Source organism: Jaculus jaculus, chromosome 1 (genome assembly GCF_020740685.1).
Source record: "Jaculus jaculus isolate mJacJac1 chromosome 1, mJacJac1.mat.Y.cur, whole genome shotgun sequence".
Taxonomy (NCBI): Eukaryota; Metazoa; Chordata; class Mammalia; order Rodentia; family Dipodidae; genus Jaculus; species Jaculus jaculus.
The window spans coordinates 126,951,360-126,970,644 of record NC_059102.1 but is presented as its reverse complement, the minus strand read 5'-3'; the positions used below and the strand labels follow the sequence as shown (position 1 = coordinate 126,970,644).

The 19,285-nt window shown below is 49.1% G+C and overlaps 1 protein-coding gene across 1 annotated transcript in view; it reads left to right on the top strand.

Annotated features, from left to right (window-relative positions):
• Mvb12b (multivesicular body subunit 12B) overlaps positions 1-19,285 on the top strand; it is a 197,450-nt gene that overhangs the window by 110,718 nt on the left and 67,447 nt on the right. The window contains exon 7 of the mRNA XM_045158923.1: positions 11,363-11,457. Coding sequence (XP_045014858.1) covers positions 11,363-11,457 — 95 coding nt within the window. The remainder of the gene's footprint in view (positions 1-11,362; positions 11,458-19,285) is intronic.

Sequence of the window (19,285 nt, the reverse complement as noted above, 5' to 3'; positions counted from 1 at the left end):
GGCAAATGGGCGCTCAGATGGATGCAAACAGGTCTGCATTTGTGTTCAGGTTTTGCTTTGCATTTTCTCAGTGAGGCAACATGACACAGTAGAAAGAGCAGTCCTTCAAGCCATGCTGCAGCCAGTGTCTTTAGCAGTGTGATCTTATGCAAACCCCTTAGCCTCTTCGAGCCAGTTTCACCCCTGCAGCAGAATTCTGCTTTCCAGGGTGGGTTGCTTAGGTTAGAGATGCCCGTGAAGGCTGAGGCCTGGTGGGAAGGGTCCTGGTTGCAGGTGCTTGCTTGCAGGAACAAAGCCTTCAGTGCCTGCACTTGCTGAAAGCCCCTCCTGACTTGTGTGCGAACCTTGGTTCTCGATTGCTTATAGTTCACTGTGTGGCATCTTTTCATTTTATTTATGTTATGTTCATGTATGACATTTGCATGTGTGTGTGCATATGCACATACCCTGTGAACACTCATGCAGAGGCCAGAGGAGAACACGGAGTGTGCTCTATCACTGTTCTACCTAATTTCATGGCGACAGAGTCTCTCACTGAGCCTGGAACTTGCTGTTTTTTGGTCAGATTGACCATTGAGCCGGCAATTCTGTCTCCACCTCATTCAGCACTGGGGTAACAGGTATGTGCCACCACACCAGGTTTCTTATGTCAGTGCTGGGCATCAAACTCAGGTCCTCATGCTTGTGCAGCAAGCACTCTTTTTACCTGCTGAGCCATCTCTTGACCCATGTATTGGTATTTCATTGCTTGGGCCATTTCTTCCCCTCCACATGCTTTATGCTTCACAGGTGGGACCACACAGGAGATCTTAACAGTTACTCTGTGGGTCATCAGCCTCCTTTGTTTTAAAATTGATACCTGAAACCTTAAACTCCTTCAGCGCCTGTCCTACAATTCTAGAGCTTTTTGCTTTGTGACATAGATTTATGTATGCATTTTTCAGTTTGCTTGTAGATAAATTCCCGCAGGGAAAATCTGATGCACAATAGCTTTTCTTCAACTCTCAGTGCCAAACTCAGTCTTAACGTTTAGTAGGAGCTCAGCGCGGAAGGAATGAGTAGGGCAGTGGCCATGTGCTAATAGTAGCAGCCTGTGTGCCGCTGATAACCACGGTTCATCTCTCCTCGGGTGGCATCATGATCACCAGGAATATTGGGGTCAGGGTCAGGCCTGAGTGTAGAGAGCTTACAAGACAATGAGGAAGCAGATCCACTTGGTTTTACAAAACCTCACTTGCCTTCACTGGTGTCAACTATAAGACAAAAGTGTCACATCAGACTGCAGAGATGACAGTGGTGGCTCCTCCCTGAGATGGCCTCCAATGTGAGGGAGCAAAGAAAGCTACAGCTGGAAATACTACTGTAGGACCAATAGTCATTAAAACAAGTGCCCTTTTGTTCCTACGAGACCAAGTTACAAGGAAAAGTCCAGTGTCTTCTCACTTCCCTGGGCCTCCCCATGTCTCAGCCCCAGTGTGGGCACACAGGAGACCCTGGAGCAGGAGCCAAGCTGGGAAAAGTTGGAGGAGGGCATGCATGCTGTTCAGGTCCTCTCAGCAGAAAATGATTCATTTTCATTACCTTCAGGGCAAGCCAACACCTGAGCATATGGTCCTTAAGAAATAAGGTTCCCCAAACTGTCAGTGAGCGTGGGCGGTGGCCAGGGACCTCTTTCTGACACTGTTGACCAGCTTGGAGCATGGATGCGCTAGAAGGTGCTTATTAAAATGCCAGCAGGTGCAGTGAAGGTCCCTGTCCCTGTGACTCTCTCACCCTGCCTGTACCAGGTGTTTTATAAGCGCCGTTTTCTTCATGGAGTGGCATTCATTAAGCATGTCCTCACACCTGGCACTGAAGCTGCGCCTCACAGATGACTTTTCCCAGCTCTGTTTTGTGGCAATAGAAGGGAGTTCATTTAGCCATTTGCTGCTCCCCCTTACCACTTCTACTTGGTTACTGTTGCTTTTTCACTTTCTTCCACCTTCCTCATCCCCCACTTTGCGTCGTGCCCTGCCCCTGGTCATGTCCACTGCCCTTTCACAGTGATTACTGTACAGGGGGTGGAGAAAGGCTCTCCCTGCACCAGCACTGATTGCTGTGCCCTGGGGTTCAAGAAGAATACTCCTTTTGGCTTTGCCATCTCCTTTCTCATCAAAAGGGATGCAGTTTCTTACTGAAAGCATGGACAAGGCAAAGCAAGGGGCAAGGACTGGTTGCTGGAGTCCACTCTCCCCTGTACAGCTGTTCAGTCAGCCCCATACACACGCCCGGGAGCTGCATATCTTTAAGGCCCATTGGCACCATGCCATACACACGTGTGCAACCATGGCAGTAGACTGTCCTATGGAACTGTTAATTTATTTTAGAGAAAGAAGTCGCAATGACCTTGGGTTATTGTCTTAAATTTGAAGATGTAAAAAAAAAAAAAAAACAACACCTTCTGGATCACAATGTTTTCATTTTTAACCTTGGTAACGGTATTATCTTCAGGCACTTGCATGACAGGAAAAGTCTGAGGTTCTCATCAGTCTTTTCTAGGATGTACCACCTGAGATCTGCAGTGCTTGTTCTGGAATGCCACAAGCTCCAAGGTCTTTGATGTCCAGGACTTTCTTTTTATCAGGAGAATGTGTTCAGCTTTTCTGGAGTATGCTCAGTGTATTATTAGCTACACACTCTTCCAGTAACAGTTTGGTGTCTTTCAACATGTGTGCACACATGAATCACAAATATCCAAGTTATGAGTGTGCCACCACACATCCTTTGTGAGTCTCTAGAATGCGTCCTTCCATCTTCAGGCAACCTTTGGTCTGCTTCCTAGCTCCATGAGTTAGTTTGCATTTTCTAAAATATTCTAGACATAAAACCATGTAATATATGCTCTTTTTTACCCCGTTTCACTTAGCCCCTGTGTATATCCTGGGCATAGTCAGATGTGTGCTTATAAATATTTCTCCAAGACTGTCATTCATCTTTTCATTTTTGTAACAGTATCATTTTAAAATATTTTATTTTTATTTATTTATTTATTTGACAGAGAAAGAGGGAGAGAGAGAAAGAATGGGCATGCCAGGGCCTCCAGCCCCTGCAAACGAACTCTAGATGCTTGAGCCCCCTTGTGCATCTGGCTAATGTGGGTCCTGGGGAATCGAACCAGGGTCCTTTGGCTTTGGCAGACAAATGCCTTAACTGCTAAGCCATCCCTCCAGCCAGACACAGTATCATTTTAAAAGCAGGATTTGGGTCTGGAGAGATGGCATAGCACTTGCCTGTGAAGCCTAAGGACCCCAGTTCAAGGCTTGACTCCCCAGGACCCACATTAGCCAGATACACAAGGGGGCGCTCGCGTCTGGAGTTCATTTGCAGTGGCTAGAAACCCTGGTGCGCCCTCCCTCTCCCTCTTCCTCCCTCCCTCCCTGCCCCCCCCCCGCCTCTTTCTCTGTCTGTCACTCTCAAATAAATAAATAAAAATAACAAAAAATAATTTTTAAAAAAGCAAGATTTTAAAATGTTGAAACCTAATTTATGGAATGTCTTTCTTATATAGTTTATACTATTTTAATTTGGTTTTTGTTTTGTTTTCAAGACAAGGTCTTACACGGGAGCCCAGGCTACCCTGGGACTCATGGTAATCCTTCTGCTTCAACCTCCCAAGTGCTAGGATTATAAATGTGAACTATCACAGAGCTCTCGTGCTTCTTCATGTCTCATTTAAGAAAAAGCCAAAAGCCAGACATAGTGACACACACCTTTAATCCCAGCACTCACTTGGGAAGCAGAGGTAGAATGATTGCTTGAGTTTGAGGCTAGCCTGGGACTACAGAGTCTATTCCAGGTCAGCCTGGGCTAGAGCAAGACCCTACCTCAAAAAAAAAAAAAAAAAATACAGAAAGAAAAAGCCAAGAAATGTCTCAGTATTTTAAAATTATTGTGACCTTCTGTCCCCTTGAAAGTTTAAAGAACCCACAAATGTTCAGAGAGAACACACTGGACTCTGTTGTCCCAGAAGGTAGCTTTGATATGACTTTCAGCCCTAGGAAAGTAGAAGGGATATGTGTGTGTGAATATGTGGGTGTGTGTGTGCACATGCATGTGTGCATGTGTAGAGAATGCAAAATAAAAATAACACGTCAGGCTGGAGAAATGGCTCAGCGGTTAAGGTGCTTGCCTGTAAAGCCAAAGGACCCAGGTTCAAATCCCCAGGACCCATGTAAGCCAGTATCACAAGGTAGCACATGCATCTGGAGTTTGCAGTGGCTAAAGTCCCCGGCACACCCATTCTCTCTCTCTCTCTACTTTCTCCTCTCTCTCAAATAAATAAGTAAAATGTTTTTTTTAAAAATAACACCTGTCTACAGCTGCAGGTCAGTCCACCTTCCTTGCAATTGTCCCTCGCCACTCCCCTTTGATAGTCTCAGAGGAGACTCTACTGCTGCCCGGCAGGGCCGTCTTCATTATATGTGGCCACTGGGTTCACAAGATTAATGGTAACATTTTAAAAATTCACACAGACCTGGAATCAGCAGTAGAAAATACAGATTTAAATTAGCAAGAAAAAAGCAGAATCCCATCAAAGGAAATAAATCGTGCTGGCAACTATTGTCATGTAATAAAATGTCTTCTGTAACTGAAGGGCTTTTGTATGGGGCTGTCTGGAGCTTAGTGGCCATGTTAATTGAATAAGGTGCCTCACACTGACTTGGGGGCAAGAATGAAATTTCCTCCAGCATCCACTTAGCAGGAGCTGTTGTTGGCAGCAGGCACAATGCTCATCTGTTTGTTACAGAACCTCACGTCCCTCCTGCACAGATGTGACAGCCACCCGAAGCACTAGCAAGGCCCAGCCTGGCAGCTGCACCCTGTCTCCTGTGGGCAGGTCCTAGCAGAGGCCAGGGAGGAAAGCCAGATGAAGGTTCTTCAGGGCTTGGGAGCCGCTCCAGTTCCAGCTCTCCAGGCAGCAAACAGATCTTGGAGTTGAGTGGCAGAAGTCATTGGCCACTGATGACCCCAAGAATCCAAGGAGGAAGCATGTCTTCCTTGCAAGTGCCTATCCCAAGGTTCAGGTAGTCTGCTATGTCTGCCTATGGAGTGGGCTCTATAGACCCACTCTTGTGACCTCCACGGAAACTGCAGGCACCAACAACAGCTGCTTTCTGGGACTTCTCCATGTTGTTTGAAGCTTTGTAGCCCCTGGCTTTGCTACAAAAACAAGCTTTGTGTTTGAGTCTGCCCTGTGGAGTCCTGTCACTCCCTGCTCTCCCGCCGCAGGGCCTGGTCGGGAATCATCATGCCATCATGGCACGCAGGTTCAGCCAGAGCCTTGGGTTGGCCAGTTCCAATTCCAAGTGTGGAAATCATATTTTCCTCTTTCTAACCAAGTTGCAAGGACAGTAGTAAGGTCCTTTTAATAATCTCCTAAAATGTTTATAAATTCTGTGACGTATTTCCACACACCATTGGGCCATAATTCTTTAACTAGTCAGTCCTCTATTGTTTGATCTCTCATTGGTTTTATAAACAGTGCCATGAGGAATGTATTTATTGTTTCTGCAAAAGTATCCTTAAATTAGAAGTTGTTGCATTTTCTAAACCATTAACCAGCCAAGTCCTAGGATGAGGAGGAGGCAAGAGGGAAACCTTGCTGGAAGATTCCCAAAATTATCTCCACCTAAAAGTCAGCATCAAATTTATTCATCCATTCACCAAGCACTAGATAATCTTATAGGATTGGCCCCATTGTGAAAGTGTTGCTGGGCTGGGCTGGGCTGGACACTGAGGGTGTTGGAGAGAGGAAGGATGATGGAGAGCAGGTTCTGCTTTGTAGAAAGGGAGGGCTGTGCCCCACAGCAAGGTGGGGCATTGTGCGAGAGTGGCTGGAGGAGAGGGGTAGTTAGGATAGTCATCTCTGAGGGGAGGCAGGCTCTGGAGACCGGGGGGAAGAGTCTGAGGCAGAGGGTACAAGTACAGAGGGCCTGGGCCACAAGAGAGCCAAGAGGATATAGGGTCAAAGAGCTGCAGCTGAGATTGGTGGATATGAGCATAGACAGAGGTGGGCTACACTGGTAGAACCTCACAACCAAGGGATGGCTTCTATTTAATGCAGAGGGAAAACCCCAGTGGATCTTTACAGTGGTCCTGCACTCAGCTTAGGAGCAAGACTAAAGAATGATGCCAGGGTGGGAAATGGCAAGAATCAAATGGACTCCAAGTTAAAACACTGGCACATGTTCACCACACACCTGGTCATGTGCCACCTGCCCTTCCTGAATCATGACCCATGTATGCTGAGAGGTGATATGCCTCTGCCACAGTGTTGACCAACAGACCCTGGGGAATGGTGCCTTGATCGCAGCTATAGCTACGTGGTCTGGGCTACTGGCATGGTCAGCATACAGTGCACCATCACCCATCAGGGTCACCAGACCACTGAGTGACAGGAATGGTGAAGCCCTGGCATCACTGGCTTCAGAAGCACGGGATGGGCATTGCATGCCCTGCCTGAGTGACCACTCCCCATCCTGACAGTCAGGGTGGTGTGGCAAGCTAGCTTTCAGTGGTGATAGTTGTAACTGCCTCCAGATCATGGAGACTGACACTGATTCTCATTCCCAGACTTCGTACCGACTTTGCTGCTGAGGACTCCAGTTTCCTCTTTGGCAAGGTCAGATTAATTCCTTCTGTTTGAGAAGCCTGTGGAAAGGAGCAGGCTGTTGGTCGACGTGAGAGCTCCTGGCCTATGCTTGGTGCTGGGAGTAGAGCCTCAGGTTGCTCCGTGTATAGCTCACTCCTCGAGCCTGTTACTTTCAGGCCAACCTAATGCCAAAGCACTCTTGGGCCACTCCTATGACAGGCGACTTCTCTGTTCTGCTTAGCACTATTGATCTGACCCCTCAGCCTTCTGTCCCTGCTTCCTCTGTCTAGGAAGAGTGGGAACAAAAAATGAGGGGAGTAAGGAGGAGTCGATCCCCCTTTCCCATAGCTGTCTTAAGTCAGGCCCCTCTACTCTGCTGCTTTCTCAGCCCCATCTATCCCATACTTGCATCAGCGACTCCAGCTAAAGTTTCTGGTAACTTGATTTCAATTCAACATGTGGCTTCCATGAGGCTCCTCCCTTAAAGACACAGGCCTGTGACTTAGCTCTCTTAGTTTCATAGTTCCCATCATCACACATCACTCCTGGTCTCTGAGTGAGACCTTCCTTTCTCTCCCTCTAAGTCCCTGGCTACTACTGCTGCTTTCTGCTGATGTCACACCTGTTCCCCTCCATGAAAGGGGGTCAGAGTTGAGGCACATGAGCCCACCTGGAAAATTATACAGAGAAATGAAGTAGAGGCTTTAATGGACTAAATTCGACCCTGGATTTGGTTAACAATGTTCAGTAATTGTCTACCCTGATAGAAATTATCCTAGAAAATAGGTACAAAATTGAAGAGCTTTGACCCTGCCATTGAGGACGTCACAGTTACAAGAGAGAATGACCAAGCACCCAGTCCCACCTGAAATATGCCCAGGAAAGGGTTTCCAGAGAGGATAGTTGGAAGGGGCCTTGAAGAATGAGGAGGACTTTGGAGAACAGGTGAGGAAGCATGGTGATTCCAGGAAGAGAGAGGACATGGCTAAAGAATCAAGCTGGGAGGCTGGAGGGATGACTTAGCCATTAAGGTTCTTGCCTGCAAAGCTTAAGGATCCAGGTTTGAGTCCCCAGGACCCACATAAGCCAGCTGCACAAGGTGGCACATGTGTCTGGAGTTCATTTGCAGAGACTGGGGGCCCTGACATGCATATTCTCTCTCTCTCTCTCTCTCCCCACCTCCTCAAATAAATGAGTGAATAAATAAAAATATTTTTTTTAAATCAAGCTGGGGCATCAAGAAGACAAGGACAATTCCAGGATTTCAAGACTCACTCTTCCTGGAAGAGGGAGAAGCAAGCAGTGAGAGGAGGAGGATGGAAGAGGTGGGCGCCCATGGGGAGCTGGCGGAAAGCAGGGTGTGGCTGTGGATGAGGACACCCAGAGTGTCCAAGGCAGATCTAGAAAACCCTGCTTCACAGAAGGAGGGGAAAGAGGCTGGATTCGTGACTCTTTTTTAATTTTTATTTATTTATTTATTTGAGAGCGACAGACACAGAGAGAAAGACAGATAGAGGGAGAGAGAGAGAGAGAATGGACGCGCCAGGGCTTCCAGCCTCTGCAAACGAACTCCAGACGCGTGCGCCCCCTTGTGTATCTGGCTAACGTGGGACCTGGGGAACCGAGCCTCGACCCGGGATCCTTAGGCTTCACAGGCAAGCGCTTAACCGCTAAACCATCTCTCCAGCCCTCGTGACTCTTTTTGTTGCTGTGACCAAATAATGGCCAAGAAGAAATTTGAGGGAGGAAAGGTTTATTTCGGCTTATAGTTTGAGGGACTACAGACCAGCCTGGAGGGAAGCTGTGGCCACAGGCTGCACTGCTGGGATGCCTGACCTCCTCACACTGGGAGCAGGAAGCAGAGAGTGGAGAGGAAGCAGAGCTCAGTTTAAGACCTCAAGCCCACCCCCAGTGGCCACTTCCTCCAACAAAGCTTCACCTTCTAAAAGTTCTTCGCTTTCTGAAACAGAACCACCAACAGGGACCACGTGCTCAAACACATGGGGATCATGTCTCACTCAAATCACAGCACACGCTAAGGCAAAAGAATTGCAGGCTGCAGTCAGCTAAGGTCGGTGTGGTGCCTGAAGAAGTAAGGTTTCTGCTAGGAGTCCCGGTTGGATGGAGCCACTTCAGAGCCAGGTTTCTGGGCTGCTGTAGGACGTACACCCTTCTTTCTGCATCCCCTGTGCTGTGCACTGTCCCCAAAACTTACAGGTCTGCAGTAACCTGTTGTGCCAAGACCCCTGACCAGGAGCCAAGACCCCCCAGTCACCTAGGAGTCACCTAGAGGACCGCCATAGAAGCCGAGACACTCAAATGTAAAAGCAACAGGTTTCTTTTAATGTCAGGCTTAAGCAGGGACTCAATCCACACAGACCGACGCAGCGGGAGTGGGAGAGAGCCCCGACCTTCTAAAAGTAGGGGTTTATAAAGGAAAAAGAGCGGGAAGGGGAAGAAGGGGTTACATCACATTGTATCTTTTAAAATGATTGGTTCCAAGAAGGCACGCACAGGAACATTTCTAGTTGCTCATCTCTGGTCAGCAGACTGCTTGCAGATCCTATCTTTTGCAAGGGGCCGGAGACCCCCACAGCTAAGTATTTCTGGAATGTCCTGTTGAGCAAGTGAGCATGAGTTACAGAACCAAAGGCCAGGCCGGCACTTTAATCAGTTAGTTCCTTATCTGAGCCGAGCCCGGGCTCCTCCTTTGTTCACAATGATTTGTCCTACAATGGCAGTGTCATTGTTTAATTATTTACATGTTATTTCTTTTTGGTCTCTCAACCCATTTTGGCAAGAATGGAGGGTCTGCATACAGCAGGTGCTTTTCACAGTTTCATGACATCTCTATCACAGTTTGCCACTGTTCCATGTACCCAACATCTCCACTCTGTTTCCTCACTGTCCCACAGGAAGGTCCTTCAGCTTTGAAATTTGTCATCTGTGTCTTGTCATATCTCTGCCTAAAAACCCTTCAAGATGATGTCCAGGCTTGTGCTGGGCCATATCCTGTGGTCCCATAGTCCATCCCAGTCTCCTTCTAGATCTTCCCACAGGCCAGATGTACTGTAGCTCAGAGATACTCACACAGCCTCTGGTTCACAGCCTCCTCTTTGCCACACCTCAGTCTCCCATGGGCCAGTCCACAGTTTCCCTCCTTGGCCTGCATCCTATGGAACTCTCCCCAGTGGTCCCATCTGCCCTCCCTCAAATGACACCATCTTTCTGATCACACTCTAAAGCAAGTATTCTTTTACATCTGTAGATGTCGCCATGCCCCACCCCACCTCTGCCTGCCCTGCCATATGCTCTGTGTTGATCCTGTTTGACTCCACAGGCCAGGTTGCCCTGTTTTCTCTTTGCCACCGTCCAGGTTGGCATACCTGCCTCAGTTCTGTAAAGAGACCTTCTTCCTGAACCTCAGCAGCCCAGGCCTCAAGCCTTGAGGGAGTCACCACAGCACAGCTGCTAGCTGACTAGGTTCTTAGGGACCTAGTCTGCACCATGACCAGCAGAACAGAGCTTGGGACCTGTCTATTCCAGGGAACAAAACCCAGCCCACAGTGCTGTGGCACTTGGCATCATTCCATTCTGACCCCTAGTCTGCACCATGACCAGCAGAACAGAGCTTGGGACCTGTCTATTCCAGGGAACAAAACCCAGCCCACAGTGCTGTGGCACTTGGCATCATTCCATTCTGACCCCGGCCTGTCTGTCTAGCTTGGCTCCCCAGGTATGCCCCAGCCCACATCAGAGTCTTCCCCAACTTCCTGCGTTTGTCTCCCTTTACTTCCTGAGGAGTCATCAAGCCACCCCCCTCTCATGGATAGCACAGTGCTCCAGGGTTCCCATATGCATATGTCACTGGCTCCCTGCAGCCTGGGTCTGCCTGTGGGTCTGTGGCACAGCTGTCTCCCCACCACTAGAGTCCTTGATGCATGCCCTGCTCCCGAGGAGCTCATCCTGGTCCTGCCTGAGTGCGCTTCTTCCTAGGAATCCATCCTGGAAGGTCACGGGTATTATGTGCAGAGGGCACTATGTGGCGACTGCTCTGTGGGTGACTCTCTCTTGTGGCTTTACTTTGGGAAGCAGCTGGGTGTTGCCTAATCACAGGCTACTGAGGGTTCCAGGCCAGCCCCTGGGCCTTCTGCACCTTCCTGTAATCCTAGTCTTCCTTCCTCTTCGCTCTCTGAAGGCGGCTGTGAAATCCATGCCCTGCGCTCAGAGTGATCCTTCCTGAACCAATGGAAGGTGCTTTCCTGAGCAACTAATCTACAGTCTGTCCCGAAGGTGAGGGCACGGGACAGCAGGTCAGAGCTAACCGAGGCTTCTGGTCACCCATGCTCACCTGGTTGGAAACCCCAGCACCTTCGTTCCAGAGGGCTGTGTGCACAGGGTCTTTGGCAGCCCTGTGGCGGGTGTGGAGGCTCTTGTCTAAGCTTGTGTGTGTTGGTCCTTCTGCTTCACTGCTCCCCAGGTGGAGGCCTGGGCCAATTAACTACCTCTGTGGAACATTTTCACAAGGATTAAGAAGCCCTTCTCTACAGAGGTGTTCTGCTGCTGGTGCCTGGAAGCTTCTGCCTCCTTGAAAAAGCTGAGGTTGAAGGAGGAGGAGGTGCTCTGCCTGCTCCATGCCACTGTTAGCCTATGGATAGCTTGGGGGCGGGCAGCATGGACACTTCTGCATACACTCCTTGTAACTACTTCTCTCTCCTCTGTCTCTCTCAGGCACATCTCTCTAACACTGCCAGCCACCTTCCGAGGCAGGAATAGCACCCGGACAGACTACGAGTACCAGCATTCCAATTTGTATGCCATATCAGGTATGTGAGCCTCTGCACAGGGCAGCTGCGGGCCTGCGTCCTGGGGCCATCTTCTCTGTGCTGCTTTCTGTGACCTCATCTGCCTCTTACTTTCCCCTACCAGATACCTGTCCCACCCCTGCATGGCCTGGCCTTCCCTTTCCTTGTGTCACCGCAGCACTTAGAAAAAGTCCAAATACTCAGCGGGTTTGAAAGTAAATGATGGAAACAGTATGTGGGTTTCTCGGGCGGAAGGGAGGCTGGAAGAGTGCTCGCCACATTGCTCACCTGCCAGCCCAGGCAGGCTCCTCACGGGCATGCAGAGCGGAGCTGAGTCTGCTCAGATGCGAGTCTGTCCTCACCTCACATTTCTCACAGTCAGCTTGTGGCCAGAGGGGACTGTGACCGGCTCCCCGTCACACACCAGAGTCCCACATGTGTGGTTTCTGAACCGAGCCTGGAAATTGATAGGGCTACGTTGGCAGGAACTTCATCAGTCCTCGTCCCCCTCCCCTTCACCAGGGAGCAGAAAGCAAGTGGCCTTCTTGCAGAGTGGAGTTTCGTTGGGTGTGTGGCCAGACAGGTGACTTGCTAAGAGCCAAGGAAACTCACAAACTCGCCTCCCATTATCCCAGGCTGCCAGGCAGGGGTGTTTGTCTGTCAGGAGAAAGTGGTGACTCAGTGCCACTTACCAGCACACACCCTTAATGGAGAGTGACATTTTGAACATGGTAACATGGCATTCATTCATGTACCATAATGAATGGGTTATTTAAAAGGTAATCTTTTTTTTTTCTAAAAATTGCAACTCCAGGTTACTAAATAGATGAAATAGAACAATGGCATAATTCTTGTCAGTATTAGTTTCTCTCCTTATGATCACTCCCTAATAGATTTGGAAGGAGAGGCAAAAGGCAGTTGTTCTGTCTCTGGTTGACACTCCTTCTCAGGGGAGGGGGAGAATTCCCTGAGTCCAGGCCCTGGCTCTACTCCAGGCCCTGTGGAGGGACATGTTTGTCGAAGAAAAATGTCTCCAGGGAGCGCTGCTTCTGCCCCTGGCGATTTCAGGAAAGTCGACAGGGAGCATAACAAGAGTGGAAAGGCGACCTATTTTGTAGAAAAGCCAAGTACTTCCCCAGATGCTCTGTGACAGAGCGGCGCCTACCAGGACTGTGATACCCAGCCAGGTCACCCTGCTCAGACAGACACAAGGACAGTGCCACCACACACTTTTCTGCAGCTTGCAGTTCTCTTTGTGGCCACATCACTGGGATATGACCACACTTTTTTGCATCCTCTGATGGCTCTCCCAGCTGTTGGTATTTCTGCATCAAATGGTCCACATGGGGCACTCTCTGGTCCAGCAGAAATGTTGCTGTCTGCCTCTCAAGCTCTGCATCCACACCCCCCCCCCCAAGCCTTGATAAGGTGTTGTCTGGGCTCATTTCAGCCTCTCATTTAGCAATTGCAAGGGAACAGCCTCGGGTCATGGGAGAAGCTATTCAGAAACTTCCTGTCCCATTTATGTAAGTGGCAATGAGTGGGATTTTATCTTGCTGAGGTAGTTGAGGCTGCAGGCAGTGGCTTCCTCTCAGGTACGGATAGCAGCGCTTTCCACCAGGGGCAGGGCTGCATGTTGTGACGCTGCCAGATGTCCCCCGCAGCACCAGCGGGCTGCATGAGGCCTGCAAGCTCAGCACAGCAACCAGGAAAGACTAGGAAAGCTGCCCACCCCACCCCCATTGGCCACCTGCCTGTGCCTTGCTCTGGCTCCTAGGAGCAGAGATCACCCAGTCACACCCACATGAAAACTCTGGCACCAAGTAACACATCTCAGTTTGATTTTGTAAAGTGAGAGTTTCCAATGGTTTACTCCAAAAACAGTTACCGTGAAGTTCGCCACAGCTCCCGCCGCTGGAGTTCTGAGCTGGCCCTGTACACTGTCCCTGAGCACCGCAGATGCTTTTGGCGTGTGCTGCTAGCATGCTGGTGTGCTTCCTGAAGACACAGATTGCCTCTCTTCCCAGGATGAGGAGACTTCAGTTCAATGTAATTAGGAATGTGAAAAGTAGCCCAAACCTAATGCGCATATAGGTATTTACTTCTCAGTGTTTGGTCAGTGGCACATGGCACCATAGGTCTCTCTTCCTTACACGAAAACAGTGTCGCCCAGCATGCCTACCCAGAAAGCCCCAGCTCAGAACTGCAAGGCGCAAGCAGAGACTCTATGGGACACTGCCAGGCATGCAGAGGTGCCCGTGAAATGTTTGTGGAAAGACAGGGAGCATTGAGCCAGCATCTGCACTGCCCAGGAATACCCTCTGTGACCCCTGAAGTAGGTGATTACCCTGATTTGCCACTTGAATGCCTTCAGTGCTTAGGGCCACCCCTCTGACCAGCCATTCCATGTCTGTAAGGACCTTCCTCATTAAGCTGGCCTCTGACTTCCTGTACTGTTTGTTTCCATACAGCAATCTGGTGTTCTAGCATTCTGCAGCCATACTTGCCAGCCATTCTGCATAGTCCAGTGAATATTTCTCTGGCCCATGGAAGTGGGTGAGGAACTTTGCCAGAGTTAGTACTGAAATCCCGAGAAACTTACGCACCTTGTTCTGCCATCTTGAACCTTAATCAAAATGGCCATGAAGCAAACTTAATCCTCGTACTTCTTCTTCTGGGAAGTATTTTCTAGAAAATACTTACAGATGTGCAAAACGATGTATTCGTATTTTCCATTCTAAAAATAATACTCTAAAATGGGGATTGGAGGTAAATACATCTTAAATGTCCAAAACAGGGCAGATGGTTATATTTTGAAATATCTGCTCAATGGCTTTGTCTTTTCAGCTGTCATTTTTAAAATCACCTTAGATAGAAAGAACCTCATAAGTTTTGGCAAACAAGAGTGTTCAGTGAGATCTCAACTCAAAATCTGCACCCAAAGTTCTGGAAAGATACACACCAGAGAGTTTCCAGTGACTTCCCCAGGCTTTCCATTCTCTTTTTATTGACAGTTCTCATTTTCGCTAACATAGCCCTGGTGCTAGTGCGCCATGCTCTTGGTAAACTCTGCTGGCCCTGTGGTCACCTGTTTTTCCTGCAGGCTCACCAGCTGTCTGACCCACAGAATGCTTTCAGAATTTCCTGGGAATCACTTCCAGACCACAAACCCATGATTTTATTCTTGTGCCCTTTTGCAAATTAAACTGTTCCCCATCATCTAGTCCCCTGAAGCTCTGTTCACTCAGGTTTCTCCCAGGTCTCTGGCTCCAGCAACCTCCTTTCATGACTTGCTGGCCCCTACGGGAAGATCATAACAGTGCCCAGCCGTCCATCCACCAGCCTTCAAGTGCTTGTCACCATGATCTCCTTCCTGTTCCAAGAAGCCGGTCTTTTTTCGAGAAGGAGTCTGGCTCAGATGCATTAGGGTTTGCTGACTCTAGCCCACAACTTATGTGCAGCCTGCAAATTGAGAGTGGTTTAATATTTTTGAATCTTTGGAGAAAAAATAGTATTTAGTGACTTGTGAAAGTGATATGGACTTCACATAAAGTCTGTTCCTTTGCAAATTGTCTACATCTGCTCTCATACTACAAAGGCAGTGGCTGCAGCAGACACCATGCTGCCCCAAAAGCCTAAAACTTTGGCCATCTGGCCCTTGATAGTGCATAGTGACTAGCCTCTGTCAGCCCCAAGAGCAGAGCTGCACATCCACTCTTTCCTGCTCAGTCCCTAAAACAACTCTGTCCATCGCTCTTGCTTGAGTGAGCAGTGGCCCACATTGCCCTCCCATGCTGTCCTTCCTGGGTGAGGTTATCAGAAGGTGCCTTGAAATCTAGTTCCTAGAGGGCTTCCCTCACAGGTGCCAAGTATACCTCTCCAGATTACACCCCACCCACCAGGTCTCTCCATGGGTGGTAGTTTTTTTTTTAAAGCATATCTTATTTTTACACAAAAGTCTTCAATTTTAGTATTTTAATCCCAAATGCCATCGTTCTGTCTTCACATAATTTTTTTAGGTGTGTAGACATAAGGCCCTCCCCCTTCCCAATCCATACAATAGGCAAGACGGTAAAGAGAATATGAGTGTGTGGAAAACTGGATGGGAAGGCAGGTGTGGCTCTGGAGAGGGTGCTCCAGAGGGTGCTCCATTCAGATGGAGTCTCAGATGGATAAGATCAAAACAATCTGGTTGCTGAGAAAGTGCTCATTGTTCCTCTTCCTGAGCCCTACACACCTCACAGGTGGAGGACTGTATATGCACTCCTTGGGAACTGAGCTGAGCAGCTAGGCCTGGGGATATGTGCCTGTGGCTCTTGCTCTGGCTGGGCCTCCTTCTATAGCCCTGCCCTTGATCACATGCAATTCCACACAGGTATTAACCCCACAGATACAAATTAAAATGAGCAGGTCTACCAGGCAACTTCACACGTGGGTAAGTACATTTACATTTTGGAAAAAAAATAGGAGAGGGCTGGAGAGATGGCTTAGCGGTTAAGCGCTTGCCTGTGAAGCCTAAGGACCCCAGTTTGAGGCTCGATTCCCCAGGACCCACGTTAGCCAGATGCACAAGGGAGCGCACACATTTGGAGTTCGTTTGCAGTGGCTGGAGGCCCTGGCGTGCCCATTCTCTCCCTCCCTCCCTCCCTCCCTCCCTCCCTCTCTCTCTCTCTCTCTCTCTCTCTTTCTCTCTTTCTCTCTGTCACTCTCAAATAAATGAATAAAAATAAACAAAAAATTTTTAAAAAATAGGAGGGCTCCTAAACTGCAATGAAGCACACCACAGCCACTACCCATGACCATAGTGTATGATGAGAGTGACCCCTGTGCCCATGGTAGAGGGGTGTCCGCTCAGGGTTGAAGTGACCCTAAAACATTTTAGGGCCATGTGAGATGCACACTAGGGTCCTAGAAACACCGGGTACCCCTTGCCTCCTGCTCATGGCTGATGCACACCTGTGCCAGGCTTTAGCCAAGAGAGGCACAGCTGTGCCTGAGGACTCCGGAAAGACGGTTCTCAGCTGGGGAACTTCTTTCAGTCCTGCCTTGGACTTTGTTTAACAAACAAGCCACCAGAGGTATGCCAGCCATGGTCACCAGACTTCTGTTCCTGTCTTTAGGAACTGATTTCCATTCCAAATGCAGGTTGTTTTTACCCAAGAAAACTTACTTTTTTTCCTCCTTTTTGAGAAAAGCTGATAATGTAGTAAAAGACAGTAAAATTTAGCAAATGCATATTAAAACTGGCATGTGAGAAAGTCCGAAACATCTCTGCACCCGCCAGTTCAGGAGGCACCACAGTGCAGAAGGGATGGGATGCCCCCAGTATACTGGGCCGGGCAGGTGCTCTTCCTCAGGCCTGGGCAGGTTGGGTGCTGACACTGTCACTGGCCATCAGCATAAGCTGACTGTATGAGAAGTGAGGGCACCCAGTTGTATAGCGACAGAAGCTGTACCAGGATCAGTCCTGGTCCTCTGGCTTGGCCACCCTGCCATTAGCCTCACCCCCGCCCCCCGTTTTTTCCCATGATTCCTTTTGATTTCTGGAAAAGCCAGCTTCATTCCCTCCACATCTGTCCCTTCTTCAAAGCCAGCCCCCTTTCAAGACGCTCAACACCAGGAAGCTCTGAGGCTGCTGGGGTTGCAGTCCCCCTCCTGTCAGGACAGAGTAGGAGGATTTGAGCTGAACCACAGATCTGTGGATGAGCCATGGAATTCTGATGGCAGACCGGGAAGGCACGAAGCAATTAAAAATAATTAATGATTTCAGAGTTTCAGTCTTCTCCGTGCAGTTTTAATCTAGTTCTCATTTAAATTGGAAGATGGACATTTAATTATCAGTATTATGAAATTCATGATTTATATATTTCATCCAATTGGATAAAATTTCTGCCACCAGCTCTTCATCTTATGATAAAAAGAGTGTGTGTGTCTTTCAGGTTGCTTGTTTAAAACCCCCTGGAGCACAAGCAGACTGCAGGGAATAGCCCTGCCTCTGCACTCCCCATGTCCCTGTGGCCTTTGTCTTTAGTGAATGTGCTCTTGTGGCCCAAGGTGACATCACATTTCTGACCTCTGCTCTCTGAGGTTGTCTGAACCATCAGGATCACTTGGAGGTAGTGGATGAGGGTTCAGAAAGGTGGCAAGGGTCCCAGCAAGAATGTGGGTTTGACACATCTGTAGATGGCAGCCTGTGGGGAAAAGTCCTGAGTGATGTGACAAGTGTTTCTGATAATGGCGCTCCAAGCAAGGAGGAAGTAAGTCATGGCAAAAGCATAGGAATTTTTATCATCACCTGGACTAGCCTTTGCTCGCCTTGTCAACTCATCGGCTCTGGCCCTGACTGACAGCAAAATCGAGTCTAAAGAAAAATATAATAAGGAGAAGAAGAGCTGAACACGAGGGGACGGGGAATTGATCGTGCTGCATATTTGTATATCCTGATGTAAAAGGGGTGGTTGACAGGTGGCCAGGTTCGCTCTGTACACAACCATGTGTGTGCTGTCAGGCGCACGCACACTGCCTTGTTTCGATTGATGAATTGCCTGCTTTCTTGATTAAACCTTCCGTCACTTAAGAAACAAAAAGCCTGTGTTTAGATGGCAGAGTGGGACATGTCAAAAAAATCTGTCTCCTTTACCTTTGTGCAGATGTGGGCACAGACTGTAACATGTATTATTAAAATGAATGTGGCATTTACTGTGCATTATTCCTTTCCTGGGAGAAAGGACTGTAAATTATATGCTAATAATAAGCTTTAACCCTTTCGAAATGCAAAAAGATTTAAGAGTGCAAACACTCACGGAGGCCTGGCTAATTGGATGTGCTTTTGTACATCCACCGTGGTCGCCGTGTCACTGGAGTTAATGAACAGCGCAAGCAGGCAGACACACAGGGCACTTGGGGAGCTCACCGCTCCTGGAACCTCATGGCTGTTGGAGCCTTCACAGGATTCTACAGAGGGACCAGTGCCGCCACCCCTGTCCAGGACTCCCAGCCACCTGACTTCAGAGCAGATTCACAGCTAGGCAGACCCCATGAGTCCTCTGGGGCTGAGTGTTGGGGTGACCTCTTTCACTCTCTTGAAGTTTTGCTCAGGCCAGGCTTGCGCTTCTGGCAGGGATCAGGCATGCTCCCCTGCTTGATCCAGATTTCCCTTCCACTGCCCAGGTGGCAAGTGCTTCTTTCCCAGCAGAGTTTGGACCCCTAGGTCCTCACGTCACACTTGCATGCGCCCCATGGTTCCAGTTCACCGCTGACTGCATCCAGACCTCACCTGCCCCGAGTTACTGGGACCCTTCACTTGTGTCCAGCAGGCCAGCTCTCACACTGTGTCTTGGCTTAGGTCTCTGTGTTCTTGCCCTGGACACCCAGCATCTGAGTGCCCCACCTCCCCTGTCAGTCTCTGCTGACCCATCTTTGAAGGCTTGTTCCCACGCTGTGCTTCCTCAAAGCCTTCAGAGCACTCTCTTAGCTGCTGCTCTCCTCCTGGCTTGCCACCCTTGGCCTGTGTGCCCTCAGTAGGCAGGGAGCCCATCAAGAAGTCTAGAGAGGCTGTTTCCCCTTTCTCATCTGGGAGGAAGTAAGTGAACAAAGCCAAGAAGAGCAAGGCTGCTGCTCCGTCCTCTGCTCCCTCACTGGGTTCCAGGAGCTGCCACGTGCCTGGCCTTGAGCGCCACAGGGCAACAGGAAGCCTGTTGAAAGCTGACATGTCACTGATGGGGTACTTGGGGTCCGATGCACAGGTGCAGAATCTTGATACATACTAGTCATGTCACAGAGCGAGCGGCACCATATATGTGATATTACTCCCTAGAGCTCTGTGTTGTGCTGTATCAGACAAGTCGCA